A 21,246-nucleotide genomic window follows, 5' to 3' on the forward strand; every position below is an offset into this window, starting at 1 on the left:
TCAAATTTTTTTAAAATATAATATAATATAATATAATATAATATAATATAATATAATATAATATAATATAATATAATATAATATAATATAATATAATATAATATAATTACTGCTGTCAAGCGATTAATCGCATCCAAAATAAAAGTTTTTGTTTACATAACATATGTGTGTGCTGTGTATATTTATGTATATATAAATACAAACACATGCAGTTTCTATATTAAATATATTTATATATAATATAAAATATAATAATAATAAATATTTTCAAAATATATACTGTATGTGTGTGTATTTATATATACATAATAAATAAACACAGTACACACACATATATAATGTAAACAAAAACTTTTATTTTGGATGCGATTAATCGCGATTAATCGTTTGACAGCACTAAATATAATATAATATTAAATTATATTTATTAAAAGATTCAATATTCATTTACTATATTTATAATATCAACACATTTCTTTAAATGCTACAGTAAATATATTTCAGTATAGCAATAAATATAGCAAAACATAATAATATATGCTCACCAGGTTCCCCACAGACAGCATGCGGTTGAACTCGTCTGTCATGGGATAGTGCTCCAGAGCCATGAAGAGCGTGTTGAGAACGATGCAGATAGTGATGGCCAGATCCAGGAACGGATCGTTCACCATGAACTTCACCAACTCCTTCACCTTCAGCCATCTGGGGCAACACGTCCAGACCAGATACTTGTGTGCAAACACGTACCAGCACGGGTGACACTTCTGCTGCGCCTCCTCCAGCTCTGTCAGCACAAAAACAACCAGCCGAGAACAAATTACCCATGCATTCTTACAAACAAAGCTTCATCTTCTTCACAAGAACCACATTTGGCTGTACAGGGTGCTTGAACTGACCATACGTTACCCTGGAGCACAAAACCAGTCATAAGGGTCATTTATTATAAATTGAGATTTTTGCATCATCTGAAAGTTGAATAAATAGCTTTGCATTGATGTATGGTATTTGTTAGGATCAGACAATATTTGGCTGAGATACATCTATTTGAAAATCTGGAATCTGAGGGTGCAAAAAATCAAAATATTGAGAAAATCGCCTTTAAAGTTGCTCAAATTAAGTTCTTAGCAATGCATATTACTAATCAAAAATTAGGTTTTGATATATTTACGGTACAAAATTGACAAAATATCTTCATGGAACATGATCTTTACTTAATATTCTAATGATTTTTGGCACAAAAGAAAAATGGATAATTTTGACCCATACAATGAATTGTTGGCTATTGTTACAAATATACCTGTGCTGCTTATGACTGCTTTTGTGCTCCAGGGTTACACATATGTTTCCTTAAGTTCACAATGTTTCATTATAAACCCTTCTGATCACTCTGTTGAGCTGTATTCTGGTTCATGGCTCTTTAAAACAAAACAAATGCTTTTATAAACAATACAAATGTGTGTTTCTGTGGCATTTCAAAATTCAGCTATTTTGTAAAACCCGCCCTTCAAAGACATGCCAGCCAATCCAATGCCAGCAAGCCTGAGAGTGCACAATGATTGACAGGCGTCTAGTGTTTCTGATTGGTTCTCCGTGTAGTTTGTTCCTGTTTGAAGACTGTAATGTAGTCAGAGACACAGGTTTATTTCTCAGGACTCATTTCACTGATAATCGGGTAGGAGGAATTTTATGCATAATATTAAATCATAAAATTACTGTAATGTAAGGATGGGCTGTTTACCTGTCTGCATGAATATATTAAATCAAAACATTTACATAAGCCATGTTTCAGTGATTTATAGTCTATTTAGCAGTCTGACTGTACATAAACATACTAAACAAATGCAAATTCAATGCATTTGCATTCAATAACTACAGACAAAAGCATAATTTACAGCTCAGCATTGAAATGGCTTGTAGCAAACACCACATGAATAGGTCACAATGAAAGGTTAGCATGTTGTTTTTCGACCCAACCGAGGTTGAATCACACTTGACAAGCGAGGATGCGTGTTTAGGAGGAACCTGTAAGCTTTCTAATGAGAAATGAGACAGAGACGGACATCTTGTGGCTCTAGATTTGGCTCTGCGGCAGTAATGTGCTACTAACTCCTGCGATGAGCCGCTGTGGTGGTGTGATGGACCACAGCGGGTGCAGTCGACCTGTCAGCCTTTATTTCATCCTCCACAAGAGAAACTGACCAACAAACAGACCTTCAGTTAACACCACGTTCACCTTAACACAGCAGGAACTAAACTGCAGATGACGTGTAACGTTGTTTGTGAGTATTAACTATGAGTTGAACTGTGAGTCTTTTTTTTTAGTTCATGAAACTATAAGATAAAAAGTAATTATTTTAATATTTTTATATTAGTGCTGTCAAATGATTAATCGCAATTAATCGCATCCAAAATAAAAATGTGTTTACATAATATATGTGTATACTGTGTATATTTATTATGTATATATAAATACAAACACATGCATGTATATATTTAAGAAAAATATGTTATGTTTATATATTAAATATATTTATGTATAATATAAAATATATAAATATGAATATATAAATGTATAAACAAATATTTTCAAAATATATACTGCATGTGTGTATTTATATACACATAATAAATATACACAGTGCACATACATGTATAATGTAAACAAAAACATTTATTTTGGATGTGATTAATCGTTGACATATATATATATATATATATATATATATACATATATTTATTTATTTATATTTATATATACATAATAAATATACACAGTGCACACTTTGGCGCTCTTTGATGTGGCGCGATAGATTGCTATATAAACACCTCAGTTCTAACAGCAGCGCGGAGCGCAATCATCCCGTCCTCTTTACTACTAGTTTTAATGCGAAATAAAGATGAAAGAACATCTCATGCCATCTCATCAGAGTTCAATCGGCGTTTCAACCGTGGAAAGACATCAATAAAACAGCTTGTAAAGAAAATGTCACGTAGCATTTTTAATTTACCTCAGGCAAGTCATCAGTGTCCACAGCTCGTTAGTTCACTAAAGAAATGAAGTCTAGAGAACATACCGAAACATGACGTCAAAACCGAGGTACATACCGAACCATCATGTTTGTCTAATATACAAATAAAATTATTTATTTGTTTGTTTTTGCTTTCTTTGGAAAAAAGACCCCCTCTATATGACACGTTAACTTCAGTTGATATAATGTTGCACATTTGCAGTCTAGACAGATGTTTATATTTTACTGTAAATTTATTACATGGCATTTTTTTTTTACAATATGTATCATTACAAGAAAACAAATAAGGTTTTGTGGTTGCTAGGTGGTTTGTGTTGTCGCTAGAGCATTGTTAGTGTTCTACAAAGTTTCTAGAGTGTCTGCGTTCTGTCTACAGGGTTGCTAGGGTGTCTGCATTATTTCTATGGGGTTACTAGGTTGTCTGGGTTGTTTCTAGGGGGTTTCTAGGGTGTCTGGGTTGTTTCTAGGGGTTTCTAGGGTGTGTTGTTTCTAGGGGTTTCTAGGGTGTCTGTGTTGTTTCTAGGGGTTGCTAGGGTGTCTGTGTTGTTTCTTGGGGGTTTCTAGGGGTTGCTAGGGTGTCTGTGTTGTTTCTTGGGGGTTTCTAGGGGTTGCTAGGGTGTCTGTGTTGTTTCTAGGGGGTTGCTAGAATGTCTGTGTTGTTTCTGGGGAGCCTATGTTGGTTCTAGAGGATTGCTCGGGTGTCTGGATTGTTTCTAGGGGGTTGCTAGGGTGTCTCTGTTGTTTCTAGGGGTTGCTAGGGTGTCTGGGTTGTTTCTTGGGGGTTTCTAGGGTGTCTGTGTTGTTTCTAGGGGTTGCTAGGGTGTCTGTGTTGTTTCTTGGGGGTTTCTAGAGGGTTGCTAGGGTGACTGGGTTGTTTCTAGGGGGTTGCTTGGATGTCTGAGTTGTTTCTAGGGGTTTCTAGGGTGTCTGTGTTGTTTCTAGGGGTTGCTAGGGTGTCTGTGTTGTTTCTTGGGGGTTTCTAGGGGGTTGCTAGAATGTCTGCGTTGTTTCTGGGGAGCCTATGTTGTTTCTAGAGGATTGCTTGGGTGTCTGGATTGTTTCTAGGGGGTTGCTAGGGTGTCTCTGTTGTTTCTAGGGGTTGCTAGGGTATCTGCATTGTTTCTAGAGGGTTGCTAGGGTGACTGGGTTTGTTCTAGGGGGTTGCTTGGATGTCTGGGTTGTCTATTGTCCATGACAATACAACAAATATGGTTGCATGCACCAATCAACTGGCCTAGGACCCATTGTGGGAACTGTACAGGGAGTCCGTTGCGCGGGGCATTCGCTACAATTGTGTATAAACAGCGCATTAAAGAAAGATCCCGTGTGTCGCACTGTTGCTGCTGCAAGGCGCCTTGTTTCACACTTCAAAAAAAGCGCAAAGGCCACCACAGCACTCACAGAAAAACAAAGAGAAAGAATGTAGTCGAGCATAAACTTGTGCAAGATGTTGCCCCTCGATGGAATTCTGTCTTTCTGATGCTCGATCGCCTGTTAGAGCAAAGAGGGCCAGTTTCAGCTGTGTGTCAGCAAACGGTCCGACCGTGATCTACAGCTCACAACATCCCAGTGGAGAACATCAGAGGACATAGTCAATGTTCTCAAGCCAATGATCACACTGACAGAGCTTTTGTCACAAGATATGAACGCATCTCTGTCTGCCACTGTTCCGATGCTTATGAACATTAAGAAACGACACTTGGTGGTGCATGAAGACGACAGCGCTGTTACTAAAACCCTTAAGACTACAATGACTGAGGAGATTGACAGACGATGGCAGCTTAAAGTCTGTCTCCTGGAGAGCAGTATTTATATTAAGGCTGCTGTCCTTGACCCACGTTTCAAGAAGCTTTCTTTTTTCACTGATGAGCAAAGGAATGAGGCATATACTGTGGTGGAAAATCTAGTTGCCAGACCTGTACAGGAGGTAGAAGAGGACAGTGACTTGGTGGAGGAGCGTGACCCTGTGGGCCCTTCAGAACAAAAAGAGAAGAACTGAGTGGTGTCGATACTGTTGTCCAGTGATGAAGTGGAGCAACCTCCAGAGGAGAGTGAGATGAGGACTTATTTAAAGGACACCACAAAAAGCAATACAGGACCACTGGAATGGTGGCAAAAGAACGAGGAGAGATACCCAAAGCTGTCCAGAGCCGCAAAAAGGATCCACAGCATCCCATCTACCTCCACACCATCAGAAAGGATATTCTCCAAGGCTGGATTTATCATCAGTAAAACCAGGAGGGCACTTATGCCGGCCAACGTTCAGAAGTTGGTTTTCCTCGCACACAACTTGAAAAAACTCAAACGGACACAGACTGAGTGAAAGACTGGATTTGTTTATTTTTTCGATCAAGTGATTTAAAAACATTTCAGCCGGTTCTAATTTGATTTTTGGATGCTGTGGACATGTTTGGCTAAAACGACTGCTACACCAGTTAAAAGTTTATTGTTGTATCTGCAGTTAAAAGTGGACAATTCTGGCTATACTTTTCTTTATTTTTATTTTATTTATTGATCACTCAGGATTATCTAATTTAACTATTTGTGGCTTGTGTTTTGAATATATGTTTCCCTGCACTTTAGGCATTTTGGACATTTGTTCTGCACCTTGTGACTTGATTCTGACTTATTTTGGTTTTTTTATTATTATTTGTATTTATTAGAAAGGTATATTCTGTTCTAATTTAATTGTTTAATTATTTTTTAATGTTTTTCGGTTCCGCTGTATGCTACTTAGAGCGTGCTCGCGCAGGCAATTTAGCCTAATTTAATTTGATGTGAAATGCAAATCTGTTTGCAGTGTGGCCTTTCTGCAGTTATTTACTTGTTATTTTTCAGGTTTCTAAAAAAATATTCTATATCTTTGTGTGATGTTCTGTACATCGTGGCTTTAAAACGTTATGAGGAATCGTTTGCCTTTTCTTGAAAAAGTAAAAATAAAATAAAATAAAAGTCGTTATTTTTATTTTAAAAATAACGACTTTTTATTTAAAAAACCCACATATGATCGACTATCAGTCGACTATCAGCAAGATTTGAAAATTCTGATTCGACTATGAAAATCCTTAGTCAGGGACACCCCTAGTACAGTTATTATTCAGCTATAAAATCATTAATTTATTAATGTAATAAATTAATGTACTCCTGTCATAGTAAATGGGAATTTCAATGCGGAATGATTAAAACAGTGCACAGTACAAAATTCAGGCCCTGAATAGTAAAACTATGGTAGAAACTATGATTATGAATGACCATGAATTTCTGTTAAGGGTATGTCTGAGTATTTTTGCAATACAGCTGTTCCAGTGTCAGCATATTTATATACAAATAAATCAGTAAGCGGTAGCTGGCAATCTATCACACACGTATGTAAGCATCATCTGACATAACGTGCTCATTACAGTAAATTTGGCCTGCTGCTGTCCTGCCGTGTCAGCTTTCACATGCGTGATAATGAGGATTGGCATTTTCTTATGCTAGCAGATCTAAACTCAGACCCTGTGAGCTCAGGCCTTCTTCTGTTAGCAACTTTTGTGCTGACCAATCAAGAGTCCAGAAAAGACTCAAAAATATGGGCCATTTTTGTTCACAGGTGACATCTCATGTCCTCTAGTGAGGAGAGCACACTAACCGTATGACAGAAAACTGTCTTCAGTTGATTTTGATGAAGAATCCTGATGTTTCTATTCATAAAAGATGGCAATAATCTCATGTTTCTCCATATTACTTCACTTTAAGTACTATAGCGATAACTACTGTGTATTAGCAAAGAAAATTACATTAGTGTCCATGCCAGTGGGCAATATATTTTTGGTTATTATAAGTCATTTGTTGCTTTAAATGCTCACACTCTTTTGGGTAGATTCTGATTGGCTGTCAATGTTTTTGTTATTCATCAGCTAGAAAAATATCGCTCTGAAAGTGATTCCAACGATATCGTTCCTCTGCGTCGTTGTTGTTATAGTTGTAATGAGGACTTAACTATAAAGATAATTAGCATCCACATTGGCATACGATAACATTCTGTTTAGTGTAAGTGTGCACTGCTGCTTTCTCGTCTGCCACTTTAAATACGTAATTTCGTTAAACAGCTAGAAAAAAGAGGTCTGAAGTGACTCCAACTATATCGTTTCACTGTGTACGATAACTATAAAGATAATTAACATCTACATCAGTGTACGATATTACTGTTTATTATGAGCGTGCACTTCATCATCTGACAATTTAAATTCTGAAGCTTGGGTGGATTCTGATTGGCTGTCAAAGTTTTTATCATTCGTCAGCTGGAAAAATATCGCTCTGAAAGTGATTCCAACGATATCGTTCCTCTGCGTTGTTATCGTTACAGTTGTGTGGACATTTAGTTCCCTATAGTTGTCGGCCATGGTCTGAATGAGGCTTCATACATTTCCCAGCGGGAACCTCGCAAACAATGAAAATGAATTCATCACTTGATTTATTTATACACAAACTTCTACAGGCGGTCTACTCTTTCGTTTCCGAAAACACTTTGTCCCGATGGGCATAACAGATTTGAAACTGCGAGGACATTCTGTTACGCTATTATTTATTCGCTAAAACGCTCAGGGAAGAGTCTGGTTCTTGTGCCACCCAGGTGATGTCACAGTCTGGCTGTGTCATGATGAAGCAGCAGTGGGGAGGGTTGCACCTTTCCTCTGAATAACAACAGCGAGCGGAGTCTCGGGGGACGATATTAACCGCGAGCAGATGGAGACACTTCTCCTGTCCTCGCACGCACCATGCTGAAAAAAGATTTCATGTGGATTTTATGTGCATATGGAGTTTCAGGGTTAATATCTAGTCATTGGCCCGCGTGTGATTGTGGTTGGTTTGTAGGTTTTTGTTGTGTTGTGTTTCTGTCAGGCGCCGTTTCTTACCTTCCATGGCGTCAGTGATGTAGCTGGTGGCGCTCAGGGCCCGGTCTCGGCCCTCCTGGGGCAGCTGGGGCAGCAGCATACTGCTCAGCTCATTGGTGGAGTTGTGTCCCTGAAAAACCAACAACATCAGTCACTTAAATGGCTTCATAATGAAATAAAAAAAGAGCAGATTTATAGCATCCACTGTTCTCTCTTTTACCTCAATTCACTGTATGGTGTTTTTCATATAATATGTATCATACCAAAGCTTTAGAGTGCAAAAAAAAAAAAAAAAATTATCAAGGTTTATGGTTGCTAGGGTGACCAGGTGGTTGCTAGGGTGTTGCTATATAGTTGCTAAGTGTTCTAAATGATTTTAAACACATTCACTAATAATTGCGTAAATTATTCGTATTTATACACACATTCAAACTTCTCACGAAAACTGTCGTTTAGACTCCTTGTGGGGAAAAATCGATGGTACAGCATTTGGTTTAAACCTATACTTATATCCATCGTCACCTGTAAGCTCTTTCAGTAGCTGTGGTCATCATATCAGTATTTTATTTTCCGAGTTGTTTATTCCGAGTTGTGGTAAAAATAGCAACAGGTAGCAGCATTAGCTCACGGAGTGCGACTATTTTACGTCATCAGAATAATGGCGCCCCCCATAGTCCAAAATATGTATAAAATGATGTGATTTTTTAAAATAACATAAATCTTTAATGGGTTTTCTACTACATATTTCAGTAAGAGACATCATTTATGTTATATTAAGCCATACAAGTCTTAATACCCAGGGATCCCTTTAACCTCATCCTAATGTTAGTGAATTTGCTGTATTCTAAATGAGTGGCCGCGTACACGAGGTTAATCATTTCCATAAAACACGCCCGCATAATCTCCATATAAGGGCTTTCCGCACACGCTTACTCTCGTCAAATATACTCCACGCAACTCCATATGACGCGCGCTGTCTACAGATGCGCTCTCGCCAGATCTTTGAGCAATGCCAAGTGCGCAGTCCTCAAAATCAGTTCATTTACAATAAAACACCTTTTATACAGACCCATTTTACTGAGTTTTCATTAGCCGGCTGTACATGCGATGTCATTCAGAGAAACCTCGCAGCGCGAGCTATAGCTTGTCTAACACAGCTTTTCTTACTCTTTCACTGTATATGATGAAATAATTTTAAGATGAAATATATACATTTTATCGTTATATTATATATAATATATAACTATTATCCTAAGACTGTGCAGTTGTTACATGTTCTGAATGATTTTAACCACATTGTTATGCAGTTGCTAGGGTGTTTAGATGGTTTCTAAGGTGTTGCTATGTGGTTACTACAGCGTTGTTGGTGATTGCAGGGGCATTTCTAGCATTGCTGTGCAGTTGCTACCTGTTCTGTATGATTTTTTATAATATTACTATGTGTTAAGGTGGTTGCTAAGGTGTTGCTATGTGGTTGCTAGGATTGCTAGGGTGTTGCTGTGTGGTTGCTACAGCATTGTTGGTGATTGCAGGTGCATTTCTAATGTCACTGAGCGGTTGCTACCTGTTCTGAATGATTCTTTAAGCACACTACTATTCGTTATGGTGTTTTTATGGTTGTTATGGTGTTGCTATGTGGCTGATAGGGTATTTGGGCGGTTGCTAGGGCGTTGCTATGTGACTGCCACAGTGTTCACTGTGATTGTAATGGTGTTGATGTGCAGTTCATAAGTGTTCTGAATGAGTTAAAAGCACATTTGAGTGGTTGCTAGGGTATTGCTCTGCAGTAGTTAAAGTGTAGTTCACATTTGCAAGAGTATTGCAAGTGTTGCTGTGCAGTTGTGAAGTGTTCTGAACAATGTTGAACACATTGCTATGTGGTTGCTAGGTGGTTGCCAGAGTGTTACTATGTGGTTGTTAAGGAGTTCTGGATAGCTCCACCCTCAATTCTTTCTGATTTTCTTGTCTCTAGATAAGGCTCAGCAAACAATATTTTATATAGTGTTATTGACTCTGCAAAACACACACACACACACATATTAATCTAACACTCCTAATGGCATTTAAAAATCAATTCTGTTCAGTGCAAAACAAAAGCCCAATAAAAGCAGCGATTAACCCTCAGCAGCAGATGTCTTCAGTGATAATGGGTGTTTTGGGAAATGCGTAAATTTTTGTGAAACGTTTGCTGTTTTAATGTTTTTAATCTGAGGTCTTCGAGTCAATGATATGATGTCTGTCTGTAACAATGACCCTCTGATTATATAATGTGTTTTTGATCGCAGGTAATCAAAGGAATGACGCAGGAGCACTTCGTCGCAGCCCACCAGAACGCCCACTCCTGCTGTTCAGACGAGCGGGAAACACCGTCGTGTGTGTGTGTGAGACGCCGCTACTGCAACTCTTATTCAACATCTGTTGCTACGTTACCATGACTACATCACCAAGACAACAGGGTATCCGTGCCTCCATCACACAGTCCAGACAGTTTTCAGACTCCTTTCCTTTCTGAGTAATTCAGATATTTCTGGCAGGATGTCATACTTCCCTTTTCAAAAGCTCATATGAAAAGAAAATCACTCTCTAGACTGCATTTAGATTAAATGGAGAGCAAACTGAAATTTTGCTGCTGCTTAGATGAGAAAAAGACCTCAGTAATCTCACATTTTTGTGTCTCTTATTAGACTATGACTTGCCTATGACTACAATAAAGTAAAAATATCAAGAGATCTCAGTATTAACTAACATTTTTCAATATCAAGCTGCTCCACGTTCATTTTATAGCTCTCTATTCTTGCAGTACATCAATACGTGTCTCATTTGTGTCCGTTTAAATTTTTTTTTCATAAAGGAAGAAAAAATCCTTCCAAGTTATATATTTGATTTTTTTACTTATTTATTTTACTTATATATATATATATATATATATATATATATATATATATATATATAATTTAAATATATGTTTTATGTTCTATGTTTAAAAATATTTTATATAATTTATAATAATAATAATATTCATTATCTTCTATCTATTATTACCCATTTCTTTACATGTATCGTACAATATGCATCTATGGAAATCATTTATGCAGTCACTTATGTAACAGATGCGTGCAGTAATTGCTAATTAAGCATGCAGCGCATTTCTGTTTAATGCGTGACAGTATATGGCATCTGAAGAGGTTCATATGGCGTTTCAGTCAGTGCCGTTGAGTACACTGATAAGACGTCATTCTGGAAAGTGTACTTGTGCAACAGCAACGTCTCTCCCCAATCACAGACCCCTCACTGCACGCTCTGAGTCATGTTTTGATAAATATGTCTGTTCTGTATGTGTAGAGATAAAACAGAGATATATAAAAATAAACTCCACATACCTGTTCAGAACATGTCTGGCATGCATTTTACCCCAAAATAAATAAATAAATAAATATTATAATGTTCATTATTATTATTATTATAAATAAAAATTACAAAATTACAAAATTAAAAATAAATCAATAAATAATTTAATAACCAAATATACACAAATATTTAATAGAAGAAATATACCTGTTGTTTTTTGCCAAATTGCCTTTGTTTCTCTTTTGTAAGTCGCTTTAGATAAAAGCGCTAAATTACAGTATACTTAATATAATTATAAATTCTAATCACACACACACACACATATATATATAGAGAGAGTAAAATATGATTCTGGGGTGAAATATGACCTAGACATGGTCTTACAGGTTTTTTGTCAGATGCAATCCATGCAATATCCTTGCAATAACTTCTGTACTGTAAAAAGCATTAGATTATGCTGCTTTCAGCTTTATATATGATAATGCAAAATGTCTAGACAATAAAAAATCCATAATGTTTGCTGATCCCGAGACTTATTGCATTAAAATAACCTGAGTCTTTGAGTTATTCCGTTTGACACGCAGACAAACGAACATTTGCAAACGCAGGAAAGAGCAGAGAGGTGGTTCTTATGTAACACTAATCATTACACAGCGTGTTTGCAGTCTACCAATAAAAGAAAAGAACTTGTCCAAATCAGCTCAGAGAAGGCAAGAGCATAATGCATATTATCAGTGTGACTGACAGCTATAGAGGAATGGACTGTATGAATATACTGTAACACACAGCGCAGAGACTGGAGCTCTTATGTTCATCCTTGAAGATGAGGAGGTTTCTGGGAAACGTTCAGCTACTGTAGGATTCGTCACACAACACTTAACCTTGAGTTAACGTCTGTTTAAAACGAACAATGTTCACAGGTGAACCTGACAAAAATGGTCATATTTGACCAAATTCTCAATACTGTAAAAATGTTAGAAAAATGATTAAATAAATAATTGGCAAATCCCACAATACAAAAATATGCATGCTTCTAACAAAAGGCTTCAGTTTCATTATTTCATTTTCTTTAGATTTTGGGGTGAAATATGTAGAAATATGTTGATTTTTTTTTAATGACCATTTGAATAATTCCATGTTTAATCATCTGATAACCAATTTAAATTATTATACTCTACACTTCCATTTAAAACGTTAAATTTATCAAAAGTGACAGTAAAGACATTTATAATGTTACAAAAGATTTCTATTTCAAATAAATGCTAATTTTCCCAAAAATATAAACTGTTTTCATAAATGTTTGTTGAGCAGCAATTCAGCATATTAGAATGATTTCTGAAGGATCGTGTGACACTGAAGACTGGAGTAATGATGCTGAAAATTCAACTTTGATCACAGAAATAAATTACATTTTAACAGATATTCACATAGAAAACACATTTTAAATTCTAATAATATTTCACATTTTATACAGTATTTTTTATCAAATAAATGCAGCCTTGGTGAGCAGAAAAGACATCCAATGGCATATTATCAATAGACCATAGCAATATAACCATTATAAGAACTTAATAATGGTAGTAATAATAATAATAATTATTATTATTATTATTTTATTATTTTATTATTTTATTATTAAACAATAATAATTTATAATTGTTACTATGTATTATTGTTGTTTTATTATTATTAATAATAACATTATTATTATTACTATTATTACAGTTAATAATGCATAATAATTAATAGTTATTATTTTATTATTAATTGTTATTGTTGTTGTTGTTAATCAGTAATTATTAATAAGTATTCATTATTGTTGTTGTGTTGTTATTGTTATTATTATTAAAGTTATTATTATTAATTAACAATAATTAATCATTATTATTCAATATTAGTGTTGCTGTTATACTTTTGTATGTATTGTTTTGTCGTTTTATTATTATTATTAATTTATTATTATTATTATTATTGCAATAGTATTGTATCAAATCAAGTTTGACAAAGTGTTCATTGTTAATTATCAATAAATGAACCATTATTGGAATACCTGATTGACAAATTAAGCAAAACAAAACTCTGCTGGTTTGATCAGAAGCACAGAGTGACTTACGCTTTCCTCCTTGACCTTCTCCATGGTGCAGGTGGGCAGAGGCAGCGGAGACATCGGCCCCGGGCCCGAGAGGCCATTCTGGTCCATGGCCACGAAGAGTTTGCCATTGATGTTGAGGCTGGGGAAGAAGAACTGCGAGCTGTGACTGCAGGTGCTCTGAGCGCTGGTCCGTCTCTTGCTCCAGGGCAGAGCCAGCGAGCCGCCGCGGCTGTCTGAATCACCGTGATTGCTGAACTCATCGTCGGCGAAATCCACCTCCGAGTCTTTGTTTGGCGGCCGGAAGTTGAAGATGCTGACCTGACTCTCCCGTCGGGCTCGTAAGGAGAGAGTGCGGACCAGCAGAGAGTGCGTTTGCTAGAAACATAAGGATGAAATGACTTAAAGTGGTCATCGAATGCAAAACTCACTTTTACATGTTATTTGAACATAAGTGTGTGTTGGCAATGTGTGTACATAACCACCCTATAATGATAGGCAGTGTGACGTCACACAGACCCAGGCCCCTCCCACAATTGTTGATTGACACTGGTGTTTTATCACAGACCGGCACTGAGTGATCTGTGAACAGTCTGTCATTGTTTCGACGCCGGAGCAGATGTAGACAAGAATGTCTCCTAAGCGATTGAGGTGTTTTGTTGTTGGCTGTAATAATGAACATAGCAGTCGTAATTTACTCCCGACATCTGAGCCGCTGAAGACACAGTGGATTACGTTTGTTCTTGAAGGGAATCCACCCCCCGATCTACCTAAATGCGTGTAAGTTTGCGCAAATCATTCATGATCCAGCTTCACCTACAAAACAAGTGAGTATATTTTTTTATGAATCTTTGCAAATCGCCTTTCCTAATAATGTGCTAGTTAGCAAGTTCCGCGGCTAAAGTTTACAGTCTCATGAGAACTGCTCGTCTCCCCACAGAAGAGAGGGGCGGGGCCAGCAGAGCTCATTAGCATTTAAAAGTAAATGCACCGAAACGGGTCGCTGTGAACAGAGCTGTTTTTGACAGGGTAAAAAGGCTGTTGTTTTACACTACCATTAAGAAATTTTAACCAAAGTATGTTATAGGCTCTTCATTAAGACACTAAAGCAGGGGTCATCAAACTTGATCCTGGAAGGCCGGTGTCCTGCAGAGTTTAGCTCCAACTTGCCTCAACACACCTGCCTGGAAGTTTCAAGTATACCTAGTAAGACCTTTATTAGCTGCTTCAGGTGTGTTTGATTAGGGTTGGAGCTAAACTCTGCAGGACACTGCCCCTCCAGGACCGAACTCGGTGACCTCTGCACTAAAGAATCATATCAACTTGTGGAAAATGGGCATCCAGTGACTCCTTTAAAGGACAAGTTCACTTCCAGAATAAAAAATTCCTGATAATTTACTCACCCCCATGTCATTCAAGATGTCCATGTCTTTCTTTCCTCAGTCGCAAAGAAATTAAGTTTTTTTGAGGAAAACATTACAGGATTTTTCTCCATATAGTGGACTTCAATGGTGGACAATGATTTCAAGGTCCAAATTTCAGTTTCATTGCAGCTTGAAAGGGCTATACACGATCCCAGCCGAGGAATAAGGGTATTATCTAGTAAAATCTTGATAATTTTCTTAAAAAAATAATAATATTTATCCACTTTTTAACCACTTCTTAGCTCTGCAATGTGCGTCTTCACACATTACGTAATCATGTTGGAAAGATCACGCGCTGTTAGTTCTTCTGAAGCTCTTTGAAGCTGCATTGAAACTGAAATTTGGACGTTCAAATCGCTGGCCACCATTGAAGTCCACTATATGGAGAAAAATCCTGGAATGTTTTCCTCAAAAAACAAAATTTCTTTGCGACTGAAGAAAGAAAGACATGAACATCTTGGAAGACATGGGGGTGAGTAAATTAACAGGAAAGTTTTATTCTGGAAGTAAACTTGCCCTTTAACTGGAGACATTTCCACAGAATAAAATGGCATACAGGTGAGTAAATGAGGAGTAATGGATGATTTTGGGTGATAAATCTACCTTCATCCCCTCTATAGTGTCTATCTTGGCTGATTTGTCGTTGCTGCCGTCCTCCGTTCCTTCGGACAGCGGTCTCGAGCTTTTCCGCCGGTCCAGATTCCCTTTGTCTTGTGAGGAGAACGGCGACACGTCGGCTGTCAAGATGGACTCGGTTTCTTGTGCTTTCTGAGCCGCCTGAGAGACACAAAGTCGTAATTATAAGCACAATGCTGCATGACTTCTTGTACGTTATTGATTAAATCAGGTATATTTATTATTATTATTTGTATTATTTTTTTAACTCTTTAAATGATAAAAAGATTCAGACAGAAATACATTGCTGTTTGTAAATTACAACTGTACTGTAAAATAAAAAAATATATATGAAATGTGATATTATAATAATTGTTTTATTTTACACCACAAGTTACATTTACATTGTCATTTAGCAGACGCTTTTATCCAAAGGGACTTACAAATGAGTTATAATACTAATATTTTATTTATTATTATTATTATTTATTTATTTTTACACCACAAGTTATAATACAAATATTTATTATTATTATTATTATTATTATTATTATTATAACAAATTAAGACAGAAATACATTGCTGTTGAAAATTGCATTTATACTGGAAAAATAAATAAAATCTATATGAATGTGATGTAATATATTTATATTTTAATAATTTGTTATTGTACACTACAAGTTATAATATTATTACTCATATCTTAAATTCTTTGCTTTTAAACTTTCAATCCCTAAAGATTTAACATTTCAAATTCAAGCTTTTATTTTGGCAGAATATTAGTGCAATCCTGTAAACTTCTGTCCGCAAAAAAAAAATGTTCGAAATGCATGTTTGTAAATAAAGTGAATCTAGCACATGGTGCATTCCCAAATGCACATTAATCTCGCAGCTCATGCACAGTTCAGTGAAGCACTGAGAGACACTGAAAACACTGTATTATAAGTTGCACGTGTGTAATTGAACACAGTGCTGAGCTTCACTGTGAAAACAGATTAGAGAAACTGATACCTGCTGTTCCTTCTTCAGCTGCTCCATGGCGAGCTGAAACTCTTGCTCTTTCTGCAGGGCTTCTGCGATGGTGGCCTGGTTCTGCTCCTCGTATGCCATGGCCACCACAGCCAGGATCAGGTTCACCAGGTAAAAGGAGCCCAGGAAGATCACCACCACAAAAAACACCATGTACGCTTTTCCCGCCGAGCGCAGCGTCTGTCAGCACAACAACAGTGTAACATCACAACAGCTGCAAGAACTCGCAGATTGCTTTATCAATGACTGGTGAAGAAAAACGCATGTGCTATATCTGTTCACAAGTTTGTAATTAGTGTCAGACAGATGCATCGGTCCGACTGATCAATCAAAGGCTATTCTGAGTTAATCAACAATGAACTCTCCAAAGCAGCCTAGTCAATGGATGAAAACAGATCAATAGAAGTTTAATTTCCACATACACTACCATCAAAAAGTTTGGTGTTTTGATGCCAAAATGTAGAAATAAATTACATTGAATTCTATATTTACATATTCACTACCCTTCAAAGTTTTAGGGTTTTTCTGCTCACCAAAGCTGCATTTATTTGATCAAAAACACAGTAAAAATGTGAAAAGTTATTACCATTTAAAACAGCTGTTTTCTATGTGAATATGTGTTAAACTGTAATTTATTTCTGTGATGCGCAGCTGTATTTTCAGCATCATTACTCCAGTCTTCAGTGTCACATGATCTTCAGAAATCATAATAATATGCTGATTTGCTGCTCAAGAAACATTTCTGATTATTATCAATGTTGAAAACAGTTGTCCTGCACAATATATTTGTGGAAACTGTGATACATTTTATTTTTAATGATTCACAGATGAATAGAAAGTTCAAAAGAGCATAATTTATCTGAAATAGAAATCTTGTATAACAGTATAAATGTCTTTACTGTCACTTTTTATCAATTTAACGCGTCCTAGCTGAATAGAAGTACTGTATTATATTCTTTCTTTCAAAAAATAAAATAAATAAAATGACTGACCCCAAATGGTAGTGTATGCATATAAATTACATATTTATACATTTTATGATAGTTTTTTTTTTTTTATAATGAAATATTAAATATTTTTATATATATTAAATACAAAATAAAATAGATTGTAATGCATCCTTTACAAATAAAAATATTAATTTCTTAAGAAACGTATGTCATCCAGCTACCAATGAAGTTTGTAATGCTTGAGTGTGACGTAATGAGAGCGAACAGAAAGTCCACTGACGTGATGATAGAGGTTTTCCCAGTAATCTTGTGTCATGAGTCTGAAAAGCGAGAGAAAAGCCCATCCGAAGGTGTCGAAGCTGGTGTAGCCGTAGTTCGGGTTTCGTCCGGTCTTCATACATTCAAAACCATCCGGACATTTGCTGCGGAAAACAGGAATAAGCAGTTATTAGCGGCATCAGTCTGTTATTGTGTGCAGGAAATGAGTCTGTTGTTTATTATGGGATGTCCTGAGTAACATGCGCTCTCTGAACACTTGCTCTCTGACTAACAGAGGCTCTGAGGGGCCGGTGGCGCCAGCGCTTCGTCTGTTGAGAGCGTGAGGGTGCGGGTGACGGCTGCTATCGCGCTCACACACCTCGCCGTGTCCCTGAAGGACGTGCTAATGGACGGGCCCCACTTCAGTCAGGTTTGGACGGGGCCCCGGACCCCAGACGCACTGATACCAACCGCCGCTTCCTTCCTCGTGTGGCACAACGTGCTCGAGATTGGGACTGTTTACAGCAGCGTGGCTTACAGTTTATGACTAAGCCAGAAAATAAGTAGTGATACTTCAGTGGATAATGTTTTCTTTTTTGTTTATATTGACAAGAGAAAATATTGCTATTTAATCAGTATTATGTAATCATGGTCAACATACACCAAATATCATGATGGTTTTAAAATCAACATTTAATCAGTATTTTTTTTTTTTTTCCCAGTTAAAAAAAATCTTTGTTATTTATTACTTAGGTTATTAAGTTTTTATTGACAGAAAAAATTAAACAAAATCATCAATATTTAATCAGTATTATTTAATCATGCTTTTAAAATAAACATTTAATCAGTATTTTTTTCGTTTTCTGGTATAAAATGTTTTTTTAACGATTATTTATATTTAGTTTTTATTGACAATAAAAAAAGAAAAAAAAGAAAAATCAATATGTAATTAGTATTATTCTATCATAGTTTTAAAATCAACATATAATCAGTATTTTATCTTTTTCTTATTTCTTTAATGGTTATTTAGATATTGTTTACATTGACAGTTAAAAAAACATTAAAGAAATGAAGGAATAAATAATAGTTTAATTGTTATTTTTTTAAATATATATTATAATATATTATAATTTTTTATAATTTTTTGGTTGACAGTCAAAGTTTAAATCAGTATTTTTTTTATGTAGTTTTCCTAAAAAAAAAAAAAAAACACCTATACATCCTTAAAACAAGACCAATTTACTTCAAAAGCAAGTTTTATTTTTCAAATCACAAAAAAAGTGAACTTAGTTAAGAAATATTCTTTGAAAAACATTTTTTACTGTCTCATGCAAACTTGCTTTAAGATGCACCTTGTTTTGAGGATGTTTAAGAGGGAAACGAGGGCAGAAATGTGGTATCGCTCTCCATCAGTGATCTGCTGTTGTCATTGAGCTGCAGCTCAGAGTCACTCGGAGAATTTGTCAAAGAAGCCCCTCTCAGCACACTGGCAGCTGGGACCACATTGCCGGGACACAAAGCATTTCGACATGCTCTATTTTGAGCGCTAGAGAGTCCCTCTGTCCTGTCATGGTCCCGAGAATAGGAGCCCTGGGACCAGGGCCGATGGACGGGCTCTGGGAATCTCTGTTAGGTGCCGTGTGTGTAAACCAATCTGTCGGTTCTGTTTGAATAACTGTTATGCTGTTATGAGCCAAGATGGACTCAAGGTTACTTCCTTTGGGAGTCTGATCTCCGGACGCTGCCGCGGGATCAGATGGCGCTCCGATTGACACGCGCAAGATTAAACTTCTCACTATAATGCAATACAGTAACTAAGTACAAAGACACAAAGAGAGCTCGGATGACGAGACGTCGATGCTTTATTGTGTAAAGATGAAGCTGATATATTTAGGAAAAGTAATATAGACAAGCGAGGAGAGAGTTTGGTTGGCATCAAACCCATGCCAGGAGAAAAAGGACACAACTGGAGTTTTGGATTTGATCTGACAGTCATCATTGTTTAGTGATTTCAATTATTTCAGTTTTGTAGATTGGCCAGACTGAAAATATCAGTGTAGACAGCATCAGGAAACTTTATTTTTTAGCATTTTCAATGCTGATTTCAGGATTTAAATATAATATAATATAATATAATATAATATAATATAATATAATATAATATAATATAATATAATATAATATAATATAATATCGAGTTCTTTGTCTTTGGGATGTGAATATAATGTTATAATGAATTTGAAAATACTAGAGTGATATAAAAATTACATATACGTTATATTAGTATATTATATATTATATAAATGTATGTTAATTTATCATTAAATTTAAAAGTATTTTGTTATATTAATTACAATTAATTAATGACATGTTATAATAGATAATATATTTTTATATTTGCTTTTCAAATATGGGCATAATGTTTTAAATAATGCAAAATGTGTGTATATAACTCCTATATAAATAAATGTAAATATATATATATATATATATATATATATATATATGTTTATATTTATTTATATCTATATTTATAATGTTCATTTATATACAAAAAAACATCTATAGAATAATTTTTTTTTTTTACCAGAAAGTAGAGTGATAAAACAAATGTTCATTAATTTTTTTTTTTTGGGGATTGTAAATATCATTATCTTATGCTCTTCTTATTTTTATTATTTCTTATTTTCTTATTTTTATTATTTCTATTAATCTAAAAACTGTGTAAATGATTGAATATTTGATTTAAATGAAATATTTATTAAACATACATTTTAGAACATTATTAAGATATACAGTATACTGAATATCATCCTAAGGCTGTTTTGTTTTTTGTTTTGTTTTGTTTTGTTTTGTTTTGTGCTGTCAAACGATTAATCGCGATTAAAAGCATCCAAAATAAAAGTTTTGTTTACATAATATTTGTGTGTATACTGTGTATATTTATTATGTATATATAAATACAAACACATGCATGTATATATTTAAGAAAAATATGTTATGTTTATATATTGAATATATTTATATATAATATAAAATATAAGAATATGAATATATATTTTGAAAATATTTACATTTTTATACATTTATATATTCATATTCTTATATTTTATATTCATATTCTTATATTATATATAAATACACACATACAGTATATATTTTGAAAATATTTACATTTTATACATTTATATACTGTATGTGTGTATTTATATATACATAATAAATATAAACAGTACACATACATGCTGTATATAATGTAAACAAATCTTTTATTTTGGATGCGATTAATCGCGATTAATCGTTTGACAGCACTAGTTTTGTTTTGTGCAATATCATCAGTGCTACCAGAGCAAAATCCCTGTTTTATAAACTTTTTGGGAATCTTTTCTTTTTAGACAAATGATCCCGAGTGTATAGGAGGTCCCGCCCTTCTCTTACAGTTTGGCCCAGCGCCGCAGACGGAGCGAGAGAGACCCATCCAGCTCTATAACAACAGGCGAGGAGGTGAAACGAGGCGAGCGCTTCTGTTTGAAACGCCGTCAGCCTTCAACTCAGGTTTCCATCCAGGTTCACAAGGTGACCAGAGCTGCACGCTAACAATGGCTAAAATAAGACCACTGGATTAAT

The 21,246-nt window shown here is 35.4% G+C and overlaps 1 protein-coding gene across 4 annotated transcripts in view; it reads right to left on the bottom strand.

The window, feature by feature from the left end:
* The window catches only part of scn5lab (sodium channel, voltage gated, type V-like, alpha b), a 181,992-nt gene that overhangs the window by 82,750 nt on the left and 77,996 nt on the right, over positions 1 to 21,246 (bottom strand). For all 4 annotated transcript variants that reach the window (XM_058765376.1, XM_058765379.1, XM_058765378.1 and 1 more), the window contains 6 exons: positions 17,642 to 17,783; positions 16,394 to 16,591; positions 15,371 to 15,544; positions 13,368 to 13,721; positions 7,928 to 8,036; positions 546 to 784 (listed from right to left, as the gene is read on the bottom strand). In XM_058765376.1, coding sequence (XP_058621359.1) covers positions 546 to 784; positions 7,928 to 8,036; positions 13,368 to 13,721; positions 15,371 to 15,544; positions 16,394 to 16,591; positions 17,642 to 17,783 — 1,216 coding nt within the window. The remainder of the gene's footprint in view (positions 1 to 545; positions 785 to 7,927; positions 8,037 to 13,367; positions 13,722 to 15,370; positions 15,545 to 16,393; positions 16,592 to 17,641; positions 17,784 to 21,246) is intronic.

This window comes from Onychostoma macrolepis, chromosome 24 (assembly GCF_012432095.1).
Source record: "Onychostoma macrolepis isolate SWU-2019 chromosome 24, ASM1243209v1, whole genome shotgun sequence".
Classification (NCBI taxonomy): Eukaryota; Metazoa; Chordata; class Actinopteri; order Cypriniformes; family Cyprinidae; genus Onychostoma; species Onychostoma macrolepis.